The sequence below is a fragment of the Sinocyclocheilus anshuiensis genome, unplaced genomic scaffold (genome assembly GCF_001515605.1).
Source record: "Sinocyclocheilus anshuiensis isolate Anshui unplaced genomic scaffold, SAMN03320099.WGS_v1.1 scaffold179, whole genome shotgun sequence".
NCBI lineage: Eukaryota > Metazoa > Chordata > Actinopteri > Cypriniformes > Cyprinidae > Sinocyclocheilus > Sinocyclocheilus anshuiensis.
In genome coordinates, this window is record NW_015549577.1 from 197,328 (window position 1) to 217,887 (window position 20,560).

The following is a 20,560-nucleotide window of genomic DNA, read 5'->3' on the forward strand; positions in this document are numbered from 1 at the left end:
GCTTCAAAAACAAGCCCAAAACAAGCCCAATATTTTGTGATGATTTATTATTATCATCAATATTATTTATTATCAATTATTTATTACCAATAAATGAGCCTGCAACATATTAAACTGAAACTACCCTTTTATCTGAAAAGCAAAAACATAAGTTATTTAACAAAATTCAGCAATCGGCAACAGAGCGGGAATAAAACTCATCTCCAGTCACCTGTGAGCAGAATAGGATTGGAGAGATGGAAAAGGAGAAAAACACAAGAGCTTCAAAGGGGAGCTGTAACATAGCCACATATTTATTGCCTACTAAAATATAGGCTATTCGAACCATATTTACTCTTAGTATTAGTATAGGACTAATTGTTTTTTATTACATCCCGTGATAATTAATACATTACAAAAACATTGTAAAAATGTAAAATTATTAGGCTAAAAGAAAGTCATCCCAAGCGCCTTTTTTGAACGTGATTTTTCTCCAATGAGGGGGAAGAAGGGGCGGAACATTTGGCAAATTATGCTGCAGCACTTATATTAGGCTTGTTTGATATGCGCCTCGCCTCGCCTGAAATGAAGGCGAGAGTAGGCGGCAGTGTTGCCAATTTAGCTACTTTGTAGCTAGATTTAGCGACTTCCCCGCCCCTTTTGAGACTTTTTTCAAATTGGTCTATAGAAAAAAATATTTAAATCTTTTTCTTTTCTAAGAATGGCTTTACTTGAAGTGCTGTAAAAAAAAAATGTGGAAAAAAAATATTATTTTAAGGTACTTTATGATATGTTGCCATACGGCAACAGCATACAATAGTGGATCTAACTTAGAATAAGTGTAAGCTTACTTATAGTTAATATTTTTCCTCAGAAATGTTGTTTGTGTTGATTCAATTGGTGCTATTATAAGCTTTAACACAGTACTTATAATTGACACCTTATACATACATTCCAACAACTTGTGTTTTTATTTATTCCATTCTTTTTTGCTGAATAATGGATTTATGTATTTTTTTAATTTCATTACTTTTTCATGAATATTATTTAAACTGCAAATTTATACAGTTAAAACAAATATAATACTGTATATCATGTATCACATAATCACATGAAATCAGATAAAAATTAAAATATTTTAGAAGAGAACCCAGCATCACAGTTGTCTGAACCAATGAGCATTAAGCTGTGTAGTCAGTCAGTCGTTTCCCGTTGACATAAAACCAAAAACATTGCAGTTTTTGCAATTTTTTTTCTTAGCTTAGCTTTAATCAATTTTTTCACATGAATGTGATATTTTCCAAGTAAAATAAAAAGTTGTATAAGGAAGCACATCGTACTTTTGGAATCAACATTGTCCTGTACAAAAAAATTAAAAACGACATCATACAGATCAATTTGTATACATGTTCCAAACAACCTAGAAATTAAATTAGAAACATCCAGCCAAAACATGTTTGAATATATACAATCATAAAAGACGAGTCACAGATTATTTGGCATTGCTACAAAATTCACATAAGTTTTCAATATTCAAATTGAAATGTTCAAGCAACTCCTTGACAGGGTAAATTTTGTGTAAAATGTGTGTGGTGTGGTACTGCTGACGCAGGAGCCGGCGTTCTGACGTAGAACACGCATGTGCTGTGCCTTGTTTACGAGCAGAGAGTAATGCTCACGCATGCGTCATGGTAATCTCGTGAATGGCGGCAGAGACTAACCCAGAAGAAAAGAAATCGTTGAATAAAGTCGTTATTTTTGTTTTCTTTGCGCACAAAAAGTATTCTCGCAGCTTCATAAAATTACTTGAACCGCTGATGTCACATCGACTATTTTAACGATGTCGTTACTACGTCTCTGGGCCTTGAACATGGTAATGTGGTAACATGGTAACATGGCTGTCAATACAGGGTGAGAAAGCTCTCTGATTTCATCAAAAATATCTACATTTGTGTTCCGAAGATGAATGAAGGTCTTACGGGTTTGGAATGACATGAGGGTGAGTAATTAATGACAGAATTTTCATTTTTGGGTGAATTATCCCTTTCACGTTTAACAATTGTCAATTGTAAATAATCATATAAAATTGTGTGGTTTTTTTCCTGAATGCTTTTAAATGGGAATAAGTTGTATATCATTTACCCAACACTCATTAATGCTAAGGCTATGGTTTGCGATTTATCATCTCATAACATATTTTTCCATTTCATTTCAGAGCTGTGTCTCCATCTACCAGACTGTCTGTTTCCCCAATCAGACCAGTCAAATCCCCTGTGATGACCCGCAAGCAGGTCACGCAGGCCTCTGAGGTTCTGCCCCCGTGGAAACAGGCGGGGTATGTTTCAGAAGCCAGCTATACCCGCATGATTGCTGGAGCAAAACAAGTCCAGACAACCTCTACCCATGTCCAAATGGAACAGCGTTGGGAAGGCTCTGTTGCTGTTCAGCAACAAGTTGGTGCTGTCAAAGAGGTAAAGAATTTCCCATTAGGCAAACTTGCTTTCAATCTTTCTGCATGTTACAAACGACTTATTCAGTGGTGCCACCACTTCCTTTTCCGCAAGTGTTTATCTCATGTAAATGTTTATTTTATCAGTGAAAATGCTTGTGATGTACTCTAACGATATCTTGCAATTGCAATTCTACTTGCATGTAAAAAAGGAGCAGCAAAACATGGATGAGAAAAGTATTGCTGTTGCCACTGTGGTGGCGGCAGTGGACCAGGCTCGTAGTCGTGGGCCGCTCAGTTGCTCTCTAGAACAGCCCAATGTTGAAACTGCCATAACTGCAGTACACATTACGTCTCAAAATGAGCAGGTAGTTTGATAGTGCTGTGGTTGTCACCCATCTAAATCTCATTCTCCCATTTTTCCCACTGACTCCACAAAGATTTTTATAGGATGACAATAACAGATTTTACTAGCTAATTTTTTTCAAGCCATTACTTCATCCTTACCTACCTATCCAAATGTAAACAATTTTTTGTACATTTAGACAACAATTTAGATATTTCTTTCCACATGTTCATAGATATCATGCAAGGAAATCCAAGAGGAATCCTTCACAACTGTAACAACTCATAAAATCAATATTGATGTTTCAGCCACTAGTGAGAGATCCTTGGAAGAGATCTCATCAACTACAGAGGTAGAATCTAGGAGAATAATATTTCAGTTGGCCACACTTCTAATGCCTTCTATCCTGTTTTCCATTCACTTCACTTTGTTTTTCAGGGAGCACCTTTTATTTTTTATGTTTAAGGGCAACATTTGAAAGGTTGCATTTAAAGTCCTGGATAGGTTGATTGATTGATTCTATTGACTTTAACATTGTCAACGACGACAACAAAAATGATAATGAAGACAATGCTTTGTCTTTTCTAAATCTTTTTAAAGCAGTGGACGGTTTTATTTTAAATGCATAAAAAGCATCTAAAAATAGAGTTAGAGGAATATAAATGTTATTCTTTGGGTGGATTTTAAATGCAATCTATGTAAATGTTACCCTTGAATCGATGGATCTCTTTTTCAACACTTTTCAACGCTAACATTTAGTAGACAACTCCACTGGATGGTGTATTTTCCAGCTTTCGTCCCACGCTTTTGTTTTCAGTATATTCAAGCTGTGTATTTTTAGATGAGAATAGTTTCTGCCTATACATGTGTTCTAGATATTGATCAGTGATTGCTCTTGCCAGGGTGATGGGAAAAAAGCAGAAGCCGTGGCCACTGTGCTTGCTGCTGTTGATCATGCACGTATACGAAAGCCCACGCATGCTGAAGGGGCTCAGTTGGAAGAAGAGGCTGACTTAAGACACCAGGAAATGCTAGCAACTAAGCAACAGGTCACAAGTAAAAAGGAGCTGTTGCTAATTCCCACTGAAATGCCAACTTCTACTACCGAGAAGAGTGTACATGTCACCCAGGTTAGAAGCATTTAACAGAACCTGAAACGTGAAAATTATTATTTTTTTTTTTTAGTGTATTTGCATTCAAATATCCTCTGTTGATTTGTAATAGATTCAAAGAACTACTGAGGTTAGCTCCAAGGTGGAGACTGACCTTGCACCATCCCCAGTTCCACATTTCACAGTATCAAAAGTTACTGTACCAAAACCAGATCATAGCTATGAGGTAAGATTTGGTGATTACAGGCAAGCAGTGAAATCCCCCTTCTCTAAGTTACATTAATTTTTAGATATTTAGGAAAGAGGGTAATGAGAGAGAAAACTGATAGAACATAAATTTGCATAAACCATATGAAATAAATCTGAAATTTGTTTTCATTCAATTTAAATCTTGAATTAAAATATCTTGAAATCCTGCTTGCCTGAAACACGGTTTTTAGAATTCAACAGTAGATTTATGCACAGTCGGTTCCAAAAGTCTGAGACCACTATGAAAATTTGGGATATTAGTAATTTTATCAAAGTTTGAGGATTTTGGAATATTTTTCACTGTTATGTAATTGGTCAAATAAGCTAAATTTATGCCATTTGTGCTATTATGCTTTTCATACTTTTGGAGTTCATGCAGCTGACTGCTGCTGTCATTATAGCAAAAGGGGGACATACCAAATACTTTTGGTACTTTTGAAAATTAAAGTACATTTAAGTTTTGTATTTAATTATATGCAATGCAAAATATGTGCATTTTCACTAGTGGTCTCAGAATTTTTGGTGTCACTTTATGTTTTAGATTTTATTTTAACATTTTAGCCCTATCCTTTAACAAGTGCCACCTATACAGACCAATATAAACAAAAAAAACCCACCCTCAATACCTCACATTTAAGCTTCATAATAACTCTCACCATAACGTCCGTCCATTAGTTTGTCCATCAACCTCTTATTAAACCATCAAGTTATTAATCCATCAAGTATGAGTTATCTGAAATTCCTAACAAATTAATTTTTCCTACCATCCTTCTAAAAAAGGTTCCGTGACTCTTCCCCTCTGTGTGGCTAAACAAACGTGATCGTTTTTGTGGTATTCTGTGGTAATGTTGCTCTTCTTGGGTTGGTCAGGTTTCAATAGCAGGTTCTGCTATTGCCACACTACAAAAAGGGTTATCCTCAACAACTGCAGCTCAAAAGATCATCAAGCCTGTCAAGCCTCCAACACATAAGATTGTGGAGACTCGTGTGACCCCAGAGCCGACTCCTCCTCCTTTTAGAGACACTGCAGAGAGATATCAGGCTCATTTTGAAACAGAGTTACACAGAAAGATAGGCGTTTCATTTGCTGGGGAAGAATGGGACACAAAGGTTTGTAGTTTGGCGTGTTTTCCACTTGTAAAGCTAACATTTGCCTTAATATCACTGGTTATTCTTCATCATATAGAGTCTTGTGTGTTTGGATTATCACTTACTGAAAGATTCCTCAAGGCCTAACCATTTTCCTTACAGATCTCATCTGATATACAGAGGATTTCTTCTCATCATCTCCTCCTAATCTTTATCAGATTTAATTTTTTTTTTCGTACTCAGACAAGCTCTTTCTTTTTAACATAATTTGTGCCAATTCGCTAACAAAATAATTGTGTGCCGGAGTCACTCGGTAAATGTTGAATTTTTCCTGCAGGTTGTTGAGACTGCAGCGATCCCCTCAGCTATCAAAGAGCCTGTAGTGCCCCCTACGTTGATGGCAGTAAGTGTTTTTATTAGCATTTTAATTAATTTCTGATTTTTAGAATCCCTTGAAGAATCACTAAATACAAATTGGTGTCTTGTTCATTAGGGTTTGAAGAATGTGACTGTCACAGAGGGAGAGTCTATCACTCTGGAGTGCCAGATTTCAGGCCACCCTACCCCAGCCATTATGTGGTTCAGAGAGGATTACAGAATTGAGCACTCCATTGACTTCCAGATCACTTATGAAAACAGCTATGCCCGCTTGGTGATCCGTGAGGCCTTTGCTGAAGACAGTGGCCGCTTCACTTGCACTGCTACCAGTGAGGCAGGAACTATTAGCACCTCATGCTACCTGCTTGTCAAAGGTAAACCTTGAAATTATTTTATTTTTAATTCTAATTAAATTTATTTTGCGGCACTGCTTATTTTAAGTGTATGTATGTAATAAAGCTATAAAATATGTTACAAAATGTTTTAAAACAAAACCACAAATAAGATTCAGTTCACAGAAATATTGCAAACACACCCCAAAGTTGAAATTGAAAGTTGAAAGAAGCACAAAAAGCATAAAACACGGGATAATTTATTGTATGTTTATTTTGTTTATTTATATAGTTATTTATTTATTTATTTATTTACGTACTTTTCATAGAATTGACCTAGGTAAAGGGGTAGGATTTTGGTAAAATGGGACTGGGGGGATGTTGAGGTTTAGATCACATAGTGTGCTATTAGTTTCCTATATTTTGCATACTATTAAAATCTTATAATAAAAGAGAATAAACAAACAAAAAATGCTGGATATCCCTCCATACCTTAACCATTTTTTTAAAAAACAGCAACAACAACAAAAACCATTTATCTTATCTTTTTTTTTTACAGTGTCTGAGGAGATTGAGAGCAGAGAGGACATTACTGTACAGGAGAAACAGTAAGTTATAATGGCAAGAGCAAGGACTCTTGCACCTTAACTAGTAAAAAAAGTAGAACTGATGCATAGCACACTTTAATAATTGTTGTAATTATTTTGTGTGTGTGTTTTAAACAAGGACTGTCATTGAAGCCAAAGAGGAGACCATTTCTGAAATAAGTGCGGTCTCTGTGGAAACTGGAGCACCTGCTGCTCCTTTCTTTGTGAAGAAGCCAGTGGTTCAGAAGCTGGTCGAGGGGGGCAGTGTTGTCTTTGAGTGCCAGATCGGAGGAAGCCCTAAGCCCCATATTTACTGGAAGAAGAGTGGAGTTCCACTCACTACTGGATACAGGTATAGATTTTCAGTACAGTTTGAATCTGGTTGGTCTCTACACAGTAAAACAGAAAGCTAATACTTTCCTTGTAATTGAACAGATATAGAGTTAGCTATAACAAGGATACAGGGGCATGTAAGTTGGAAATTTCTATGACATTTGCTGATGATGCTGGAGAATACACCATCTTTGCCAAGAACCAACATGGAGAGGTGTCTGCTTCCACGAGCCTTCTTGAAGAAGGTTAGTTGTGAATAAAGTAATTATTAACTGTGATTTCCACATAAAAAAAAAAGTTTTGAACAGAAGAATCAACATGCCATTATGATTTTACAGAGGAGTTTGAAGTCTATATGAAGAAACTGGATGTGACATATGTAACGGAAGTGACGACAGTAGTGCAGGAGCCCAAAGTGGCAGATGTGCCCCCTGTAGTTGTAAGCGAATATGAAAAAGAGATGATGCAAAGGAGGATGGCTCAGCAAACACAGATGATGCAGTCCTTCATCTCAGAGACGGTAATGAATTTATGTGGGAAAAGTTATTTTAATCATTTTTGAATGAGATCATAAATCAAATAAAAAAAAATGTACTTTCAGTTTGCTTACTAAGAAATGCCTCTAAAAATGTAATTTAATAAAATGAAATTACATATGGATCTCATATATATACATTTTGTTATTTTCAGGAATTTCAAATATCTGCAATTGAACGAAAAATAATCCAAGAGATTGAAATCCGCATCCTTAAAATAACTTACCGAGAACTGGTGATTGAGGATGGTGAGGAGATGGTCATGAATGTTGCTGAGCATGAGGCTGTCGGATCCTCATTTAGCACTCCAGTCAAAAGCTACAGAATTCTGGAAGGAACGGGTGTTACTTTCCATTGCAAGATGGAAGGAACACCATCACCAAAGGTAAGGGTGCTAATTCTATTGATAAACGGTATTCTCATCACAGCACAATATATATAAGTAATTTTACGTCATTTGTGTTAAATAGATTGCCTGGTATAAAGACGGTAAGCGCATTAAGCATGGAGGCCGCTATCAGATGGAGGTTCTACAAGATGGTAGAGCTAGTCTGCGCCTACCTGTGGTGTTGCCAGAAGATGAGGGCATCTATACTGCATTTGCTAGCAATATGAAGGGTAATGCTGTCAGTTCTGGAAAGCTCTATGTGGAGTCCACAGCAGCTGCTCAGCCTTACTACCCACAGGCCGAAGCTGTGAGGAGAGTCCAGTGAGTTGCCTTTTCCTTACTAAGCTTCATCTTTATTCGCTGTTATGACTAGATATAATGTAATGTTGTCCACATTTACCCTTCTAATGTTTTAGGTCTACATCTCCAATGTCTGCTCGCTCAACTAGTTACTCCCCTGGCCGTTCCCCTGCTCGCTCTGTTAGCCGTTCTCCTGCTCGTAGACTTGATGACACTGATGAGAGTCAACTGGAGAGGCTATATAAGCCTGTCTTTGTACAGAAGCCATCATCCTTCAGGTGTTCTGAAGGACAGACTGCAAGGTTTGACTTAAAAGTAGTTGGAAGACCTATGCCCGACACTTACTGGTTCCACAATGGTAAGTGTTTTTTTTAAACTACAGTACTGTTCAAAAAAATATATATTTTTAAAGAAATTAATACTTTTATTGAGCAAGGATGTGTTAATTTGGTCAAAATTGACAGTAACAACATTTCTAACATTACAAAAGATTTGTATTTTAAATAAAATTTGAAGTTTGTCAAAGAATCCTGAACAAAATGCATCAGAGTGTTTTTTTTGTTTGCATATTTGATTTATTTCTTGCTTGTTGAAAATGGAACAGAAACATTTATTGTTTTTAATTATCTTTACCAAAGGACAACAAGTGGTCAATGACTACACCCACAAGATTGTGGTAAAGGAGGATGGTACTCAGTCAATGATTGTGGTTCCTGCCATGCCTCAGGACTCCGGAGAGTGGACAGTTGTTGCTCAGAACAGAGCTGGAAAGACTACAGCATCTATGACTCTCACTGTAGAAGGTGAACCATTTGTTTTTGTTCTAAAAACTATGTTAGGTCTAGATTTGGTGGGTGTGGGAGATTGTGTAAACTCATGGCTTACATATTACAGCAAAGGAAAATTTGGTCCGACCCCAGTTCATTGAAAAGCTAAAGAATATCAGTGTTAAGGAAGGAAGTTTGGTTGAGTTGGCAGTAAAAGCCATTGGAAACCCCCTCCCTGACATTGTCTGGCTGAAAAACAGTGACATCATCTCTCCTCATAAATACCCTCACATCAAGTAAGTGACTTGCTTTTCAAATTGTTTAATTATGGTCTCTTTGTGGTACTAATCTGTTAAATCCAAAATTTGTATTGCAGAATTGAGGGTACCAAAGGACAGGCACATTTCCAGATTCCTCAGACTGCTGGCTCTGACAGTGCGTGGTACACAGCCACAGCCATTAACAAAGCTGGCAGAGATACCACTCGCTGCAGAGTCAATGTAGAGGTTGAGTTCACCGAACCTGAACCAGAAAGAAGACTCATCATTCCCAAAGGAACATATAAGGCAAAGGACGTTGCTCCACCAGAAATTGAACCACTGCATCTTCGCTATGGTCAGGAACAGTGGGAAGAGGGTGACCTCTATGACAAGGAAAAGCAACAGAAGCCACACTTTAAAAAGAAGCTTACTTCAGTCAGGCTGAAGCGATTTGGACCTGTGCACTTTGAGTGCAGACTGACCCCTATTGGTGACCCAACTATGGTTGTTGAGTGGCTGCATGATGGCAAGCCACTGGAAGCTGCTAACAGACTGCGTATGATCAATGAGTTTGGCTATTGCAGTCTTGATTATGAAGTTGCTTATTCCAGAGATAGTGGCATCATTACTTGCAGAGCTACCAACAAATTTGGTGCTGACCAGACCTCGGCTACACTAATTGTGAAGGACGAAAAGGGTCTAGTGGAGGATAGTCAGTTGCCAGAAGGTAAAATGCACAGAATGGATGAAATAGAGCGAATTGCCCATGAGGGCGCACCCTCAGGAGTAACTGGAGATGACATGACAGAGAAGACCAAGCCAGAGATTGTCTTGCTCCCAGAACCCATAAAAGTATTCGAGAGTGAAACAGCCAAATATCGTTGTAGAGTGACTGGTTACCCCACTCCCAAAGTCAACTGGTACCTAAATGGACAGCTCATTCGAAAGAGCAAACGATTCAGACTACACTATGATGGCATTCACTATATGGAAATCACTGACTGTAAGTCGTATGATTCTGGAGAAGTCAAAGTATTGGCTGAGAACCCAGAGGGTACAGCTGAGCACACTGTCAAGCTTGAAATCCAACAGAAGGAAGACTTCCGGTCAATTTTGCGCCGTGCTCCTGAGAAGGCTCCAGAGGCATCTGGCCCTGAACCTGGCAGAGTATCTTTCGATGTTGTGAAGGTAGATAAACCCACAGAGGCTTCACAAGCAAAAGAAGTTGTCAGACTGAGGAAGGCTGAGAGAGTTGTTCATGAAAAATCCACAGAAGAGACAGAAGAGCTGCGAAGCAAATTTAAACGCAGGACTGAAGAGGGCTATTATGAAGCCATATCCTCAGTTGAGATGAAGTCTCGCAAAAAGGATGAAGCTTATGAAGGAATGCTAAAGAAGAGAAAAGAAGAACTTCTGCACTGGACCAAAGAGTTGTCTGAGTCAGAAAAGAAGAAAGAGGAGGAGGAAGGCAAACTTAAAATTCCTACAATCAGACCTGAGAAAATTACACTCTCTCCCAGCATGGAGGCTCCAAAGATCTTGGAAAGAATTCAGAGCCAGACAGTGTCTCTGTCTGATGAAGTTCGCTTCCGTTGTAGGGTTGTTGGTAAACCAGATCCAGAGTGCCAGTGGTTCAAAAATGGCATTTTACTTGAGAAGTCAGATCGTATTTATTGGTATTGGCCCGAGGACCATGTCTGTGAATTAGTAATCAGAGATGTCTCAGCTGAGGACTCTGCTAGTATCATGGTCAAAGCCATTAACATTGCTGGTGAGGCCTCAAGCCATGCTTTCTTGTTGGTGCAAGGTATGTATTGTCATTTATATATCAGTGTTACTCTTATGATCATTGTTTGATTTTGAGTTACTTTATCTATTAAATTCTCTTCGGGTTTTTGCAGCCAAGCAGCTTATATCTTTTACCCAGACACTGGAGGATGCCTATGCTAAAGAGAAAGACACAATGGTAACCTTTGAATGTGAGACAAACGAGCCATTTGTCAAAGTCAAATGGATGAAGAACAATGCCGAAATTTTCTCCGGAGACAAATACAGGATGCACTCTGACAGAAAGGTGCACTTCCTATCTGTGCTGATAATCGACATGCAAGATGATGCAGAGTACACTTGTGCTTTAGTTGATGATGACCACATAAGAACTTCTGCCAAACTCCATGTTGAAGGTTAGCTTACACTCAGCTGTTGCTTTTTTATTTCACATTTACATCTTTGAATTTTTGGTCAAACGTCTAATTTGTTTTACAGGTGCACCATTGGAAATTATTAAAAATCTGGAGAGCGTTGAAGTGCCTGAGACATACTCTGGAGAGTTTGAATGTGAGCTGTCCCGTGAAGATGCTGAAGGCACCTGGTACTTTGAGAATAAAGAAGTTACGCCAAGCCTTAAATATGTTGTATCCTCTCGTCGTGGCCGACACTCCCTGTCTGTAAAAGACGTTAGGAAGGAGGACCAAGGCAAATACACTTTTAAAGTGGGTGATCTGAAGACAAGTGCCACACTGAAGATGAAATGTACGTAGAATTTTAATATAATTTATATAATATTATGAATATAATTTGTAGTGTTGGAGTATTTTCCAGTAAATTAGGAACTTCATTAAAGATTTTATGTAAACAACTGTATAATTTTATTTTATTTCAGTGCGTCCTGTAACTCTGATGCAAGGCCTCTCTGATCTGACAATTTGTGAGGGTGATATTGCCCAGCTGGAGGTGCGATTCTCTCAGGAAAATGTGGAGGGAACATGGATGAAAAATGGCCAGCCCATCTCTGCCACAGACAGAATTCACATTGTCATTGACAAACTTGTCCACAAACTTCTGGTTGAAAATGTCAACAGGGATGATGCAGGAATCTACTCATTTGTTGTTCCTATTCAAAACATTTCTACAACCGGAAAACTTACTGTCCAAAGTAAGTTGGTTTTTGAACTTTAAAAAACTGAAATACCGCAAGAGAATGCAGAAATGTAACTTATCTTTTTTTCCCTCTTTACAGCAATTGAAATCATATCACCGCTAAAGGATGTCCGTTCTATAGAGGGTACGAAGGCAGTACTAGAAGCTAAAATCTCTGCCTCTGATGTTGCTTCTGTGAAATGGTACCAAAATGACAAGCTCCTTGTGGCTAGTGAGAGAATCCAGATGGTTGCCAAAGGAACCAAACAGAGACTAGTTTTGAATAGGTCCTTTGCTTCTGATGAAGGACACTATAAGATGGTTGTCGGCAGAGTGGAAACAGCTTGTAAACTTACTATTGAGAGTGAGTATTTCTGTTATTGAACCAATATAACACCTTTTTTTTAGTGTTTGCTTAAAGTTAAGTTTTATGGGTTTCCATTTTTAATGAGCATATTTATGTCATACAGAGGTCAGCATCGTCAAGCACATGCAGGACTGTGTGTGCACTGAAACTCAGAATGTCACCTTTGAAGTAGAATTATCCCACACTGGTATAGATGCCTATTGGACCTTCAAGAATCAGCCTCTCAAGGCTGGACCCAAATACAAAATTGAGTCCAAAGGGAAGCACTATAGCCTGACCATCATCAACGCTATGAAGGATGAAGAGGGCCAGTATACATTTGCAGCAGGCGAAAAGACATCCAGTGCAAAACTAACTGTATCAGGTATGATTTTTGTCATTTGTCAAATATCTGTCAAGTTGATGCACAGATATTGCCTCACGGTTATGATTTTCTTACACTAGGTGGAGCTATAAACAGACCACTCCATGATGTGACTGTAGCAGAATCCCAAACTGCTGTTCTGGAGTGTGAGGTTGCCAACCCCACCTCTGAAGGAAAGTGGCTTAAGGATGGCCACTCTGTTAACTTTAGTGACAATGTCAGAAGTGAGGATATAGGTGCAGTCCGCCGACTTGTCTTTGTTATCACAAGACCACAAGATATTGGGGAGTACACCTACCAAGTGGCAAACTCCAAGACATCTGCCAACTTAAGGGTTGAAGGTAGTTTTACTACCATGTTTTGAAGGCAGAATTCCTTTTCCATACTGAACATATTTTTCCTTTGTGTGCAACTGATTGCAAATGTGTCTTCCACAGCTGTGAAGATCAAGAAAACATTGAAGAACCAAACAGTCACCGAAACCCAAGAGGCAGTGTTTAGTCTTGAACTGACTCATTTAGATGTGAAAGGATCCCAGTGGATCATGAATGGAATAGAAATTGTCCCTAGTGACAAATATGAGATAACAGTAGATGGATTGGTTCACACCTTAATGATCAAGAACTGCAACTCCCAAGATGAATCAGTCTATGGATTTAAACTGGGAAAACTCTCTGCTAATGCCAGACTGAATGTTGAAAGTAAGTTTATTATTTGCCAAAATCAAAGACAATTTGCCTTTAATAAAAATAAAAAAAAACTCTAATATGCAAATTCATTCTATTGCAGCTGTTAAGATTGTGAAAAAGCCGAAAGATGTGACTTCCCTGGTCAATGGAACTGCCTCTTTTGAGCTGAGTTTATCCCATGATAACATACCTGTTCAATGGATGTTCAAAAACCAAGAGCTGAAACCGAGTGCCAATGTTCAAATAATGTCTGAAAGAAAAGCACATAAGCTGGTCATTCAGAAAGTTGATGAAAGCAGTGATGGAGAGTACACAGCTGTAGTTGGACATTTACAATGCAGCGCATATTTACATGTTGAATGTAAGTATCAATTTAAAGATGTCCCCTACCAAAACTTGTCTAGTGTCTAAAATACACTGCTAAGTCCATATAATGACTATTTCAGCTTTGAGAGTCACAAAGCCCCTGAAGAACATTGAGGTTCCAGAGACCCATGTGGCCACGTTTGAATGTGAAGTTTCACATTTCAATGTTCCATCCACCTGGCTGAAAAATGGAGTTGAGATTGAGATGAGTGAGAAGTTCAGGATTGTGGTGCAGGGCAAACTGCATCAGCTGAAGATCATGAATACCAGCAGAGATGATTCTGCAGAATACACTTTTGTATGTGGAAATGACAAAGTCTCTGCCACCCTGACAGTTAACCGTAAGTTATTTTTCATGTTATTTGCTAATGCTTAAGTGCTCACCAGACATGCATTTAATAATTCAAAAGAAGCTAAAATGGCAAAAAAAATTCAGAATTCAGTCAATGAATGTTTCTTCCCTCTCCTTCAGCTGTCCTCATCACATCTATGCTCAAAGACCTGAATGCACAAGAGAAGGACACCATCACATTTGAGGTGACCGTCAACTATGAAGGCATCACCTACAAATGGCTGAAGAATGGTGTAGAAATCCGATCCAGTGATAGATGCCAAACTCGCACCAAACAGTTCACTCACTCGCTCACTATCCGAAATGTTCACTTTGGGGATGTTGGAGAGTACAAATTTGTGGCTGGATCTGCTGAAACCGCAGCAAAGCTGTTTGTTGAAGGTAATATTTGCTTTTGTTATAAAGTTTTTCATATTTTTTATTTTCAGTTTATCCTGTTCATTCTGATCAAGTTGTTTTGTCATCATCAATTTAAGCTCGTGTCATCGAGTTCACCAAGCACATCAAGGACATTAAAGTTACTGAGAAGAAGAAGGCCACTTTTGAATGCGAACTCTCTGAGCCCAATGTCCAAGTAACATGGATGAAAGATGGTCAGGAACTTGAAATATCAGAAAGGTACTCCAGATGTTGATTTTCCATATCCATTCACAGTTTTCCTCTTTGACATCTATTAAGTTCAGTGTCTTGATGGAGATATCATCTTCACTGTTTAGGTACAAAGTGTCCACAGAGCGACACATGCATCGTCTTATGATCCAAACTGTGCGAATGTCTGATGCTGGTGAATACTCTGTGGTTGCTGGATCTAGTGTATCGAAAGCTACCCTCACAGTTGAGGGCAAGGATGTGCGTATCAGTGAACCTGCCGAGAAAGAAATCACCGTAAGTACCAAGCTGTCTTAAATATTATTTACTGACAAGCAGTGATCAGCCCATCAATAATGCATTCAATTGCTTTTTTTATTGCAATTTTAATCCAGGTACTTGAGAAACAACGAGCTACGTTTGAATTTGAAGTCAATGAGGATGACATTGAGGGTCGCTGGCTAAGAAATGGAGTCGAGATCCAGTTTTCTGTAGATCAGCGCTTCAACTATGCCGTTATTAGAAAAATTCATCGCCTGACAATCACAGAAACATACAGAAGCGATGCTGGAGAATACACATTCATTGCTGGAAAGAACAAGAGTGTTGTGACCCTACATGTTAACAGTGAGTTTGGTTCAAAACTTTTTGATTCTTTTAGTGCAATCTGTCAAAATGTTTATGCAGTGACATACAGTGATATACATTTTTATACATGCAGTATTGAGGGTAATTAGATAACATAATTAGAGCTAAAAATTATAATTCCTGAGTTACTTTGCCAAATAGGTAAGAGGCATTACTTTTCCATTTTATTTATTTGCTGACAAATGCAATTAAAAGGCATTTAATGGACATTATAAAGACATATCTACCATGCTAAACTACTTGCATAAAAAGTATTTTATAAAGTCTTTTATGTTGATGTCTTATATGGAATATAATGTTTCTTAGTTTATTTGTTTCTGTATGTCTATTATTTATTCTTATTCAACATTATTGCATTGTTCAGTCCCTGAGCCTCCTCAGATCATCAGGCACATGGAGCCCCTGTCTGTTGAGGCTGGCAAACCTGCACGTTTCTCTGTGGAAGTGAAAGGAATTCCTCAGCCTCAGGTATCTTGGTATAAGAACTCTCAGGCCCTGTCTTCTGGGTTCAAGTGTAAGTTCCTGAGGGAGGGAAATGAGCACACATTGCTACTTATCGAAGTCTTCCCAGAGGATGCGGCTCAGTACAACTGTGAAGCTAAGAATGACTATGGAGTAGCCACAAGCTCTGCGTCACTTAATGTGGAAGGTAAAGAAAAACACGTGAAAAAATTCACAATGAATTATAGGTACATAATTTGCTTATGCTTGCTATGCCTTTTACTCCTCAGTTCCAGAAGTTGTTTCCCCTGACACTGGAGCACCACTGTCACCACCTGTCGTCATAACACCAATACGCAACACTTCTGCCAATGAAGGACAATCTGCTAGGTTCCAATGTCGTGTCTCAGGGGAAGGTGAGATCAGTAATCATAACTCTGTTCCAAACCTAGTGAGCTGCTTATTGTCTACATAGGCATCTGCCTTTTCTGCTAGCATCCTAAGTCCCATAAGTGAGTAATTTGTAATGCTCTGCATAGTTAGACAATCTCAGAGCTTGTTGCAGTACATTATGGGATTGCATTCACCTTGGATACATGCAATGCAATTTAAGGATTTGGCTAAAACTAGTTATCTTAGGAGACAGAATTATTAAAATCCAACTTTTTAGTATAGCTTTTACATTGGGAGCACTTTTATGATCCTTTAAAATGAAGTTGGCTGGGTGATAAATAAATGATATCACATTGAGATTGCAATAGATTATTATTATTTCTCAAAGTAGTAATAATAATATTTTAAGCAATGTCATACAACAAAGATATTTTTTCATACTTGTTTTAATTTATACCATTCTGTTGTCTTATTTGACAAAAAAATAAAAATGCAATGTCTTGTCGTAAATTAATTGTTATATTTTCATTTGATTTACATTTTAAAAGATTGATTAAATTGTTAAAGTTTTAATTCATTTTATTAGATACCATTTTTGATATTAAATCTGTATTAAATTATAAAACACAGAAATCAGAAAAATAAAAAGGAAAACAGAATTTAAGGAAAAATAAAATGGATTATGTATAATATAGTGGCCTTATATTAAAAGGTAGCTTACTTTGTGGAGTTTAATTGTGAAAAATCAAGCTTTGTTCAAATTCATTCTCAAGGTCTAACAAACATTAACAATGGTAAATAAATATTGTGTTAAATATTAATATTGTCTAATATGGAAAACAATATTGTGGTCATATTTTTGCCCATATCTCCCATCCCTACTCACTAGGTTTTGGAGCAGAGCCCATATGCTGGCACATATGATCGAGTAAATTGTACTATTAATTGATGCTTATGCTTATTCCTCTGATTTACTCCTGTTTAGATCTGACAATTACTTGGTATTGCAAAGATAAGGAGATCAAGCAGTCTGATGTATTCAGAGTGTCTCAGTTTGATGAAAACTGTCAGCTGGAGATCACCAGAGTTTATCCTGAGGATGAGGGCGAGTACACATGTGTTGCCCGTAACTCTGCAGGAATGGTCTCCTGTTCTGCTGTACTGAAAGTGGACGGTGAGTTAAACTTTCTTACCAACCAAAAATCGCAAACTAATTGAAAAAAACTGATAATGGCTTTATTATGTATGCTAGTTTTTATTAATTAATAACACAGTTGGTGGTGGTTTGTCTGTTAATTAGGGCTTTCAAAGCTAACAATGATTACTAAAACAATGATTTCTAAAAACTGAATGAACAATTCAGAGTGAATTAGAACTACATGAATGCACAAGTGACTAGCTGAGCACTGGTTTCTCCGTAAATTCTTAAAATAACTGGCATTCTATCATTGATAGAAATATTCATTCAAAAACAAGCAGAGAACTGCATTTTTTTCAGTTTACATTACCTATGTATTTTTATGCAGTGTGAGAAATCTAAAATCTGTAGATTTTTTTTCTGTAAGTGCGATGAGTAAAATGCATAAATTTATGCTAAGTGTCATCCACACAAACTGCTGAATATGTAATGATTGCGAATAGGCCTTTTTTAACTTTCTTTAAAAAAATAACTGAATTTATTAATGCGTGACTACACAAAAGCATGAGATAGATAATGCTGAAATAGCTGAAACAGCCCTACTGTTAATACAGACCAATTTTGTCAGACAAATGTGAAAACAGAACGAGTTTTGTACAAACAAACTTCAATGTGTGCACTATAGTAATTAGTTGAGGACAAATCAATACTTCCTTTCAGGAGAAACACAAATTACGGACTATACATCTGAGTCTCAGTCGCAAGCCACATCCAGCCTCTTCACAAGCATTAAGACTGTTCAGAAGGATCCTACTGGCCAAAGGCCAACTTTTATTCAGCCTATTGTGAGCTGCGTGGTGGCTCACGGAGAAGTGGCTAGATTCCATGCCTGTGTGTCTGGCATGCCAAAACCAGAGATATGTTGGTTCCATAACCAACAGTCTATAAAGCCTACCAAAAATGTTGTCTTTCATTTTGATGAGATGACAAACACTGCTACGCTAATCATAGTTGATACTTTCTCTGAGCATGCTGGACAGTACACTTGCAAAGCAGTCAATATCGCAGGAGAGGCAGCTTGCTCAGCCATCCTTGCTGTAACAGAAGAAGGTAATTGAGATCAAAGTAGTATATGGTTTTTGATTAACAAATCACGATTAATTCACGTCATTTACTTTTTAAGCCTTTCAGTCAACCTCAAGAATCTCTCAGTGAATTTCCCGATCACCTTCACTAACTTCACTTTATGAAACCTTGTCAGTGCTGCTGAAGAAGTTGTATCATACAGTGCTCTCTTGGCGTCGGGCTGGCAAATGCATGCTTTTTCGAAATCCCATGTTTCACATCTTTTTAACATTTTTACATTTGTTTTTACATGCAGAATGGATTATTGCTACAGTGATGTTTGCTTGGATTTTGCATGTTGTAGGTGGCATATTTGGCTAATTGTTTGTTATTCATTTATTCATATTACTCTTTTTTTTTTTTTTACAGTTACAAAAGCACGAGAGGAGATTGAAGCAAAAATTGAGGAAGAGGTCAAAGGTAGGGTCTTAATTACAGTATAAAACTTATTTAATAATGATGTCTCTCTGTAAAACTATTAAATTTAACATTTCCAAGCATATTGTATTGCATGCAAACACATCCTCTTTAATGGGAACAACTTTCATATGTTACTATTGGATATGTGTATGGTTGGAATCAAGTGTTTTTGGATAGCAAGCAGTTTGATTGGTAAAATGCTTGCTGTGAAGCACTTTTGCAAAGTTTTGCATCTGTTCATTCCCCTTTGAAAAGCATGAAGGATATGGTACTTCTTGGTTGTTTTAGAAGTAAAAAGTGCAGGATGATTGTCCTTTAAAAGTTCCAGACCACAGGAAATTACGTTTTAAAAGATATGGAATTAGCCACATCTTTTAATTGCTTCTTATGTTTCTTGCATCTGGAACACCTTCCTGCAAATATTTCTTAGACTGGCTTGCAGATAGCGGTATGTGATTAATGTTGTTTGCTTTTTAAAATAACATGGTTATACGTGTAAACTATATTAGTTCGAATAAACGCCTTCTCAAAGAAATTTAGAGCTGTTTTAATGACCACACTCTTCTTTTTATCAATAGAGAGTGATGTTTCTCTATATGTATGAAAGATTTCCGTCATTCTAAGGATTAGAAAGGGCGTTTATTCATCATTCTGCAAGTCAGGTAAGGGATATTTTAGGATATATGTACACCAATTTAAATATATAAGAGGCTCTTTTGCGGAACAGATCAGTATTATTTGGATACGTATTAATGCTTTGAAAAGAAATTTATGCTTTGAAGAACTGTCCACAGAAGAAGGAACAAAACATCAAGCGATTTTCGTGTCAGAATCTTTAATAAAGACTCAAGTCTTGCGTTTATTCGAACAAATATGGTGAGTGAATTTGTTTTTTATGGCTTTGTGACTTGATGCATGCTTTAATATATCTATTAATATTCTATTTGATATATATTTCAGTTTCTTTAGCAAACTGTGCATTTTGTTGAAATTTGTCTCCTTTTTTTCCAGAGTTGTTTTATAATGAAGGAACTGAACACATGGAAAAAGGAAGACCACAATCTAGTGCATTTTCAGACCCAGAAGAAAGTTTAGATCAAGGTCTTGTAGCCCCATCTGAAAACATTAAACCCTCCTTCACCAAAAAGCTGAAATTTCAGTCTGTTGTGGAGGGTGACACTGCAGCTTTTAAGTGCAAGCTAGTTGCAATGCCACCTCCAACGATATTGTGGTTTCATAATAACAGACAAATACAGAAGGAGCACCATCGTAAAATATATACAGTTAGTAAAATGCATATGCACGCAACCAGTTTAACAATTGAGGGGATTAAGGAAAAAGATTCAGGCAGTTTACAGTTACAAAAGCACGAGAGGAGATTGAAGCAAAAATTGAGGAAGAGGTCAAAGGTAGGGTCTTAATTACAGTATAAAACTTATTTAATAATGATGTCTCTCTGTAAAACTATTAAATTTAACATTTCCAAGCATATTGTATTGCATGCAAACACATCCTCTTTAATGGGAACAACTTTCATATGTTACTATTGGATATGTGTATGGTTGGAATCAAGTGTTTTTGGATAGCAAGCAGTTTGATTGGTAAAATGCTTGCTGTGAAGCACTTTTGCAAAGTTTTGCATCTG

The 20,560-nt window shown here is 37.4% G+C and overlaps 1 protein-coding gene across 1 annotated transcript in view; it reads left to right on the forward strand.

The window, feature by feature from the left end:
* Window positions 1-20,560, forward strand: part of ttn.2 (titin, tandem duplicate 2) — a 170,151-nt gene that overhangs the window by 7,530 nt on the left and 142,061 nt on the right. Inside the window, exons 7-39 of the mRNA XM_016445616.1 lie at window positions 2,195-2,450; window positions 3,677-3,904; window positions 3,999-4,112; window positions 5,006-5,245; window positions 5,562-5,627; window positions 5,718-5,976; window positions 6,494-6,542; window positions 6,661-6,873; window positions 6,957-7,099; window positions 7,193-7,374; window positions 7,545-7,775; window positions 7,861-8,099; window positions 8,195-8,436; window positions 8,717-8,881; window positions 8,973-9,141; window positions 9,222-10,912; window positions 11,007-11,288; window positions 11,371-11,637; window positions 11,768-12,040; window positions 12,125-12,388; window positions 12,495-12,755; window positions 12,836-13,096; window positions 13,193-13,456; window positions 13,545-13,805; window positions 13,891-14,151; window positions 14,283-14,543; window positions 14,639-14,780; window positions 14,879-15,047; window positions 15,146-15,377; window positions 15,763-16,047; window positions 16,130-16,255; window positions 17,218-17,406; window positions 18,865-18,915. Of these exons, the coding sequence (XP_016301102.1) occupies window positions 2,195-2,450; window positions 3,677-3,904; window positions 3,999-4,112; window positions 5,006-5,245; window positions 5,562-5,627; window positions 5,718-5,976; window positions 6,494-6,542; window positions 6,661-6,873; window positions 6,957-7,099; window positions 7,193-7,374; window positions 7,545-7,775; window positions 7,861-8,099; window positions 8,195-8,436; window positions 8,717-8,881; window positions 8,973-9,141; window positions 9,222-10,912; window positions 11,007-11,288; window positions 11,371-11,637; window positions 11,768-12,040; window positions 12,125-12,388; window positions 12,495-12,755; window positions 12,836-13,096; window positions 13,193-13,456; window positions 13,545-13,805; window positions 13,891-14,151; window positions 14,283-14,543; window positions 14,639-14,780; window positions 14,879-15,047; window positions 15,146-15,377; window positions 15,763-16,047; window positions 16,130-16,255; window positions 17,218-17,406; window positions 18,865-18,915 (8,336 nt within the window). The remainder of the gene's footprint in view (window positions 1-2,194; window positions 2,451-3,676; window positions 3,905-3,998; window positions 4,113-5,005; window positions 5,246-5,561; window positions 5,628-5,717; window positions 5,977-6,493; window positions 6,543-6,660; window positions 6,874-6,956; window positions 7,100-7,192; window positions 7,375-7,544; window positions 7,776-7,860; window positions 8,100-8,194; window positions 8,437-8,716; window positions 8,882-8,972; window positions 9,142-9,221; window positions 10,913-11,006; window positions 11,289-11,370; window positions 11,638-11,767; window positions 12,041-12,124; window positions 12,389-12,494; window positions 12,756-12,835; window positions 13,097-13,192; window positions 13,457-13,544; window positions 13,806-13,890; window positions 14,152-14,282; window positions 14,544-14,638; window positions 14,781-14,878; window positions 15,048-15,145; window positions 15,378-15,762; window positions 16,048-16,129; window positions 16,256-17,217; window positions 17,407-18,864; window positions 18,916-20,560) is intronic.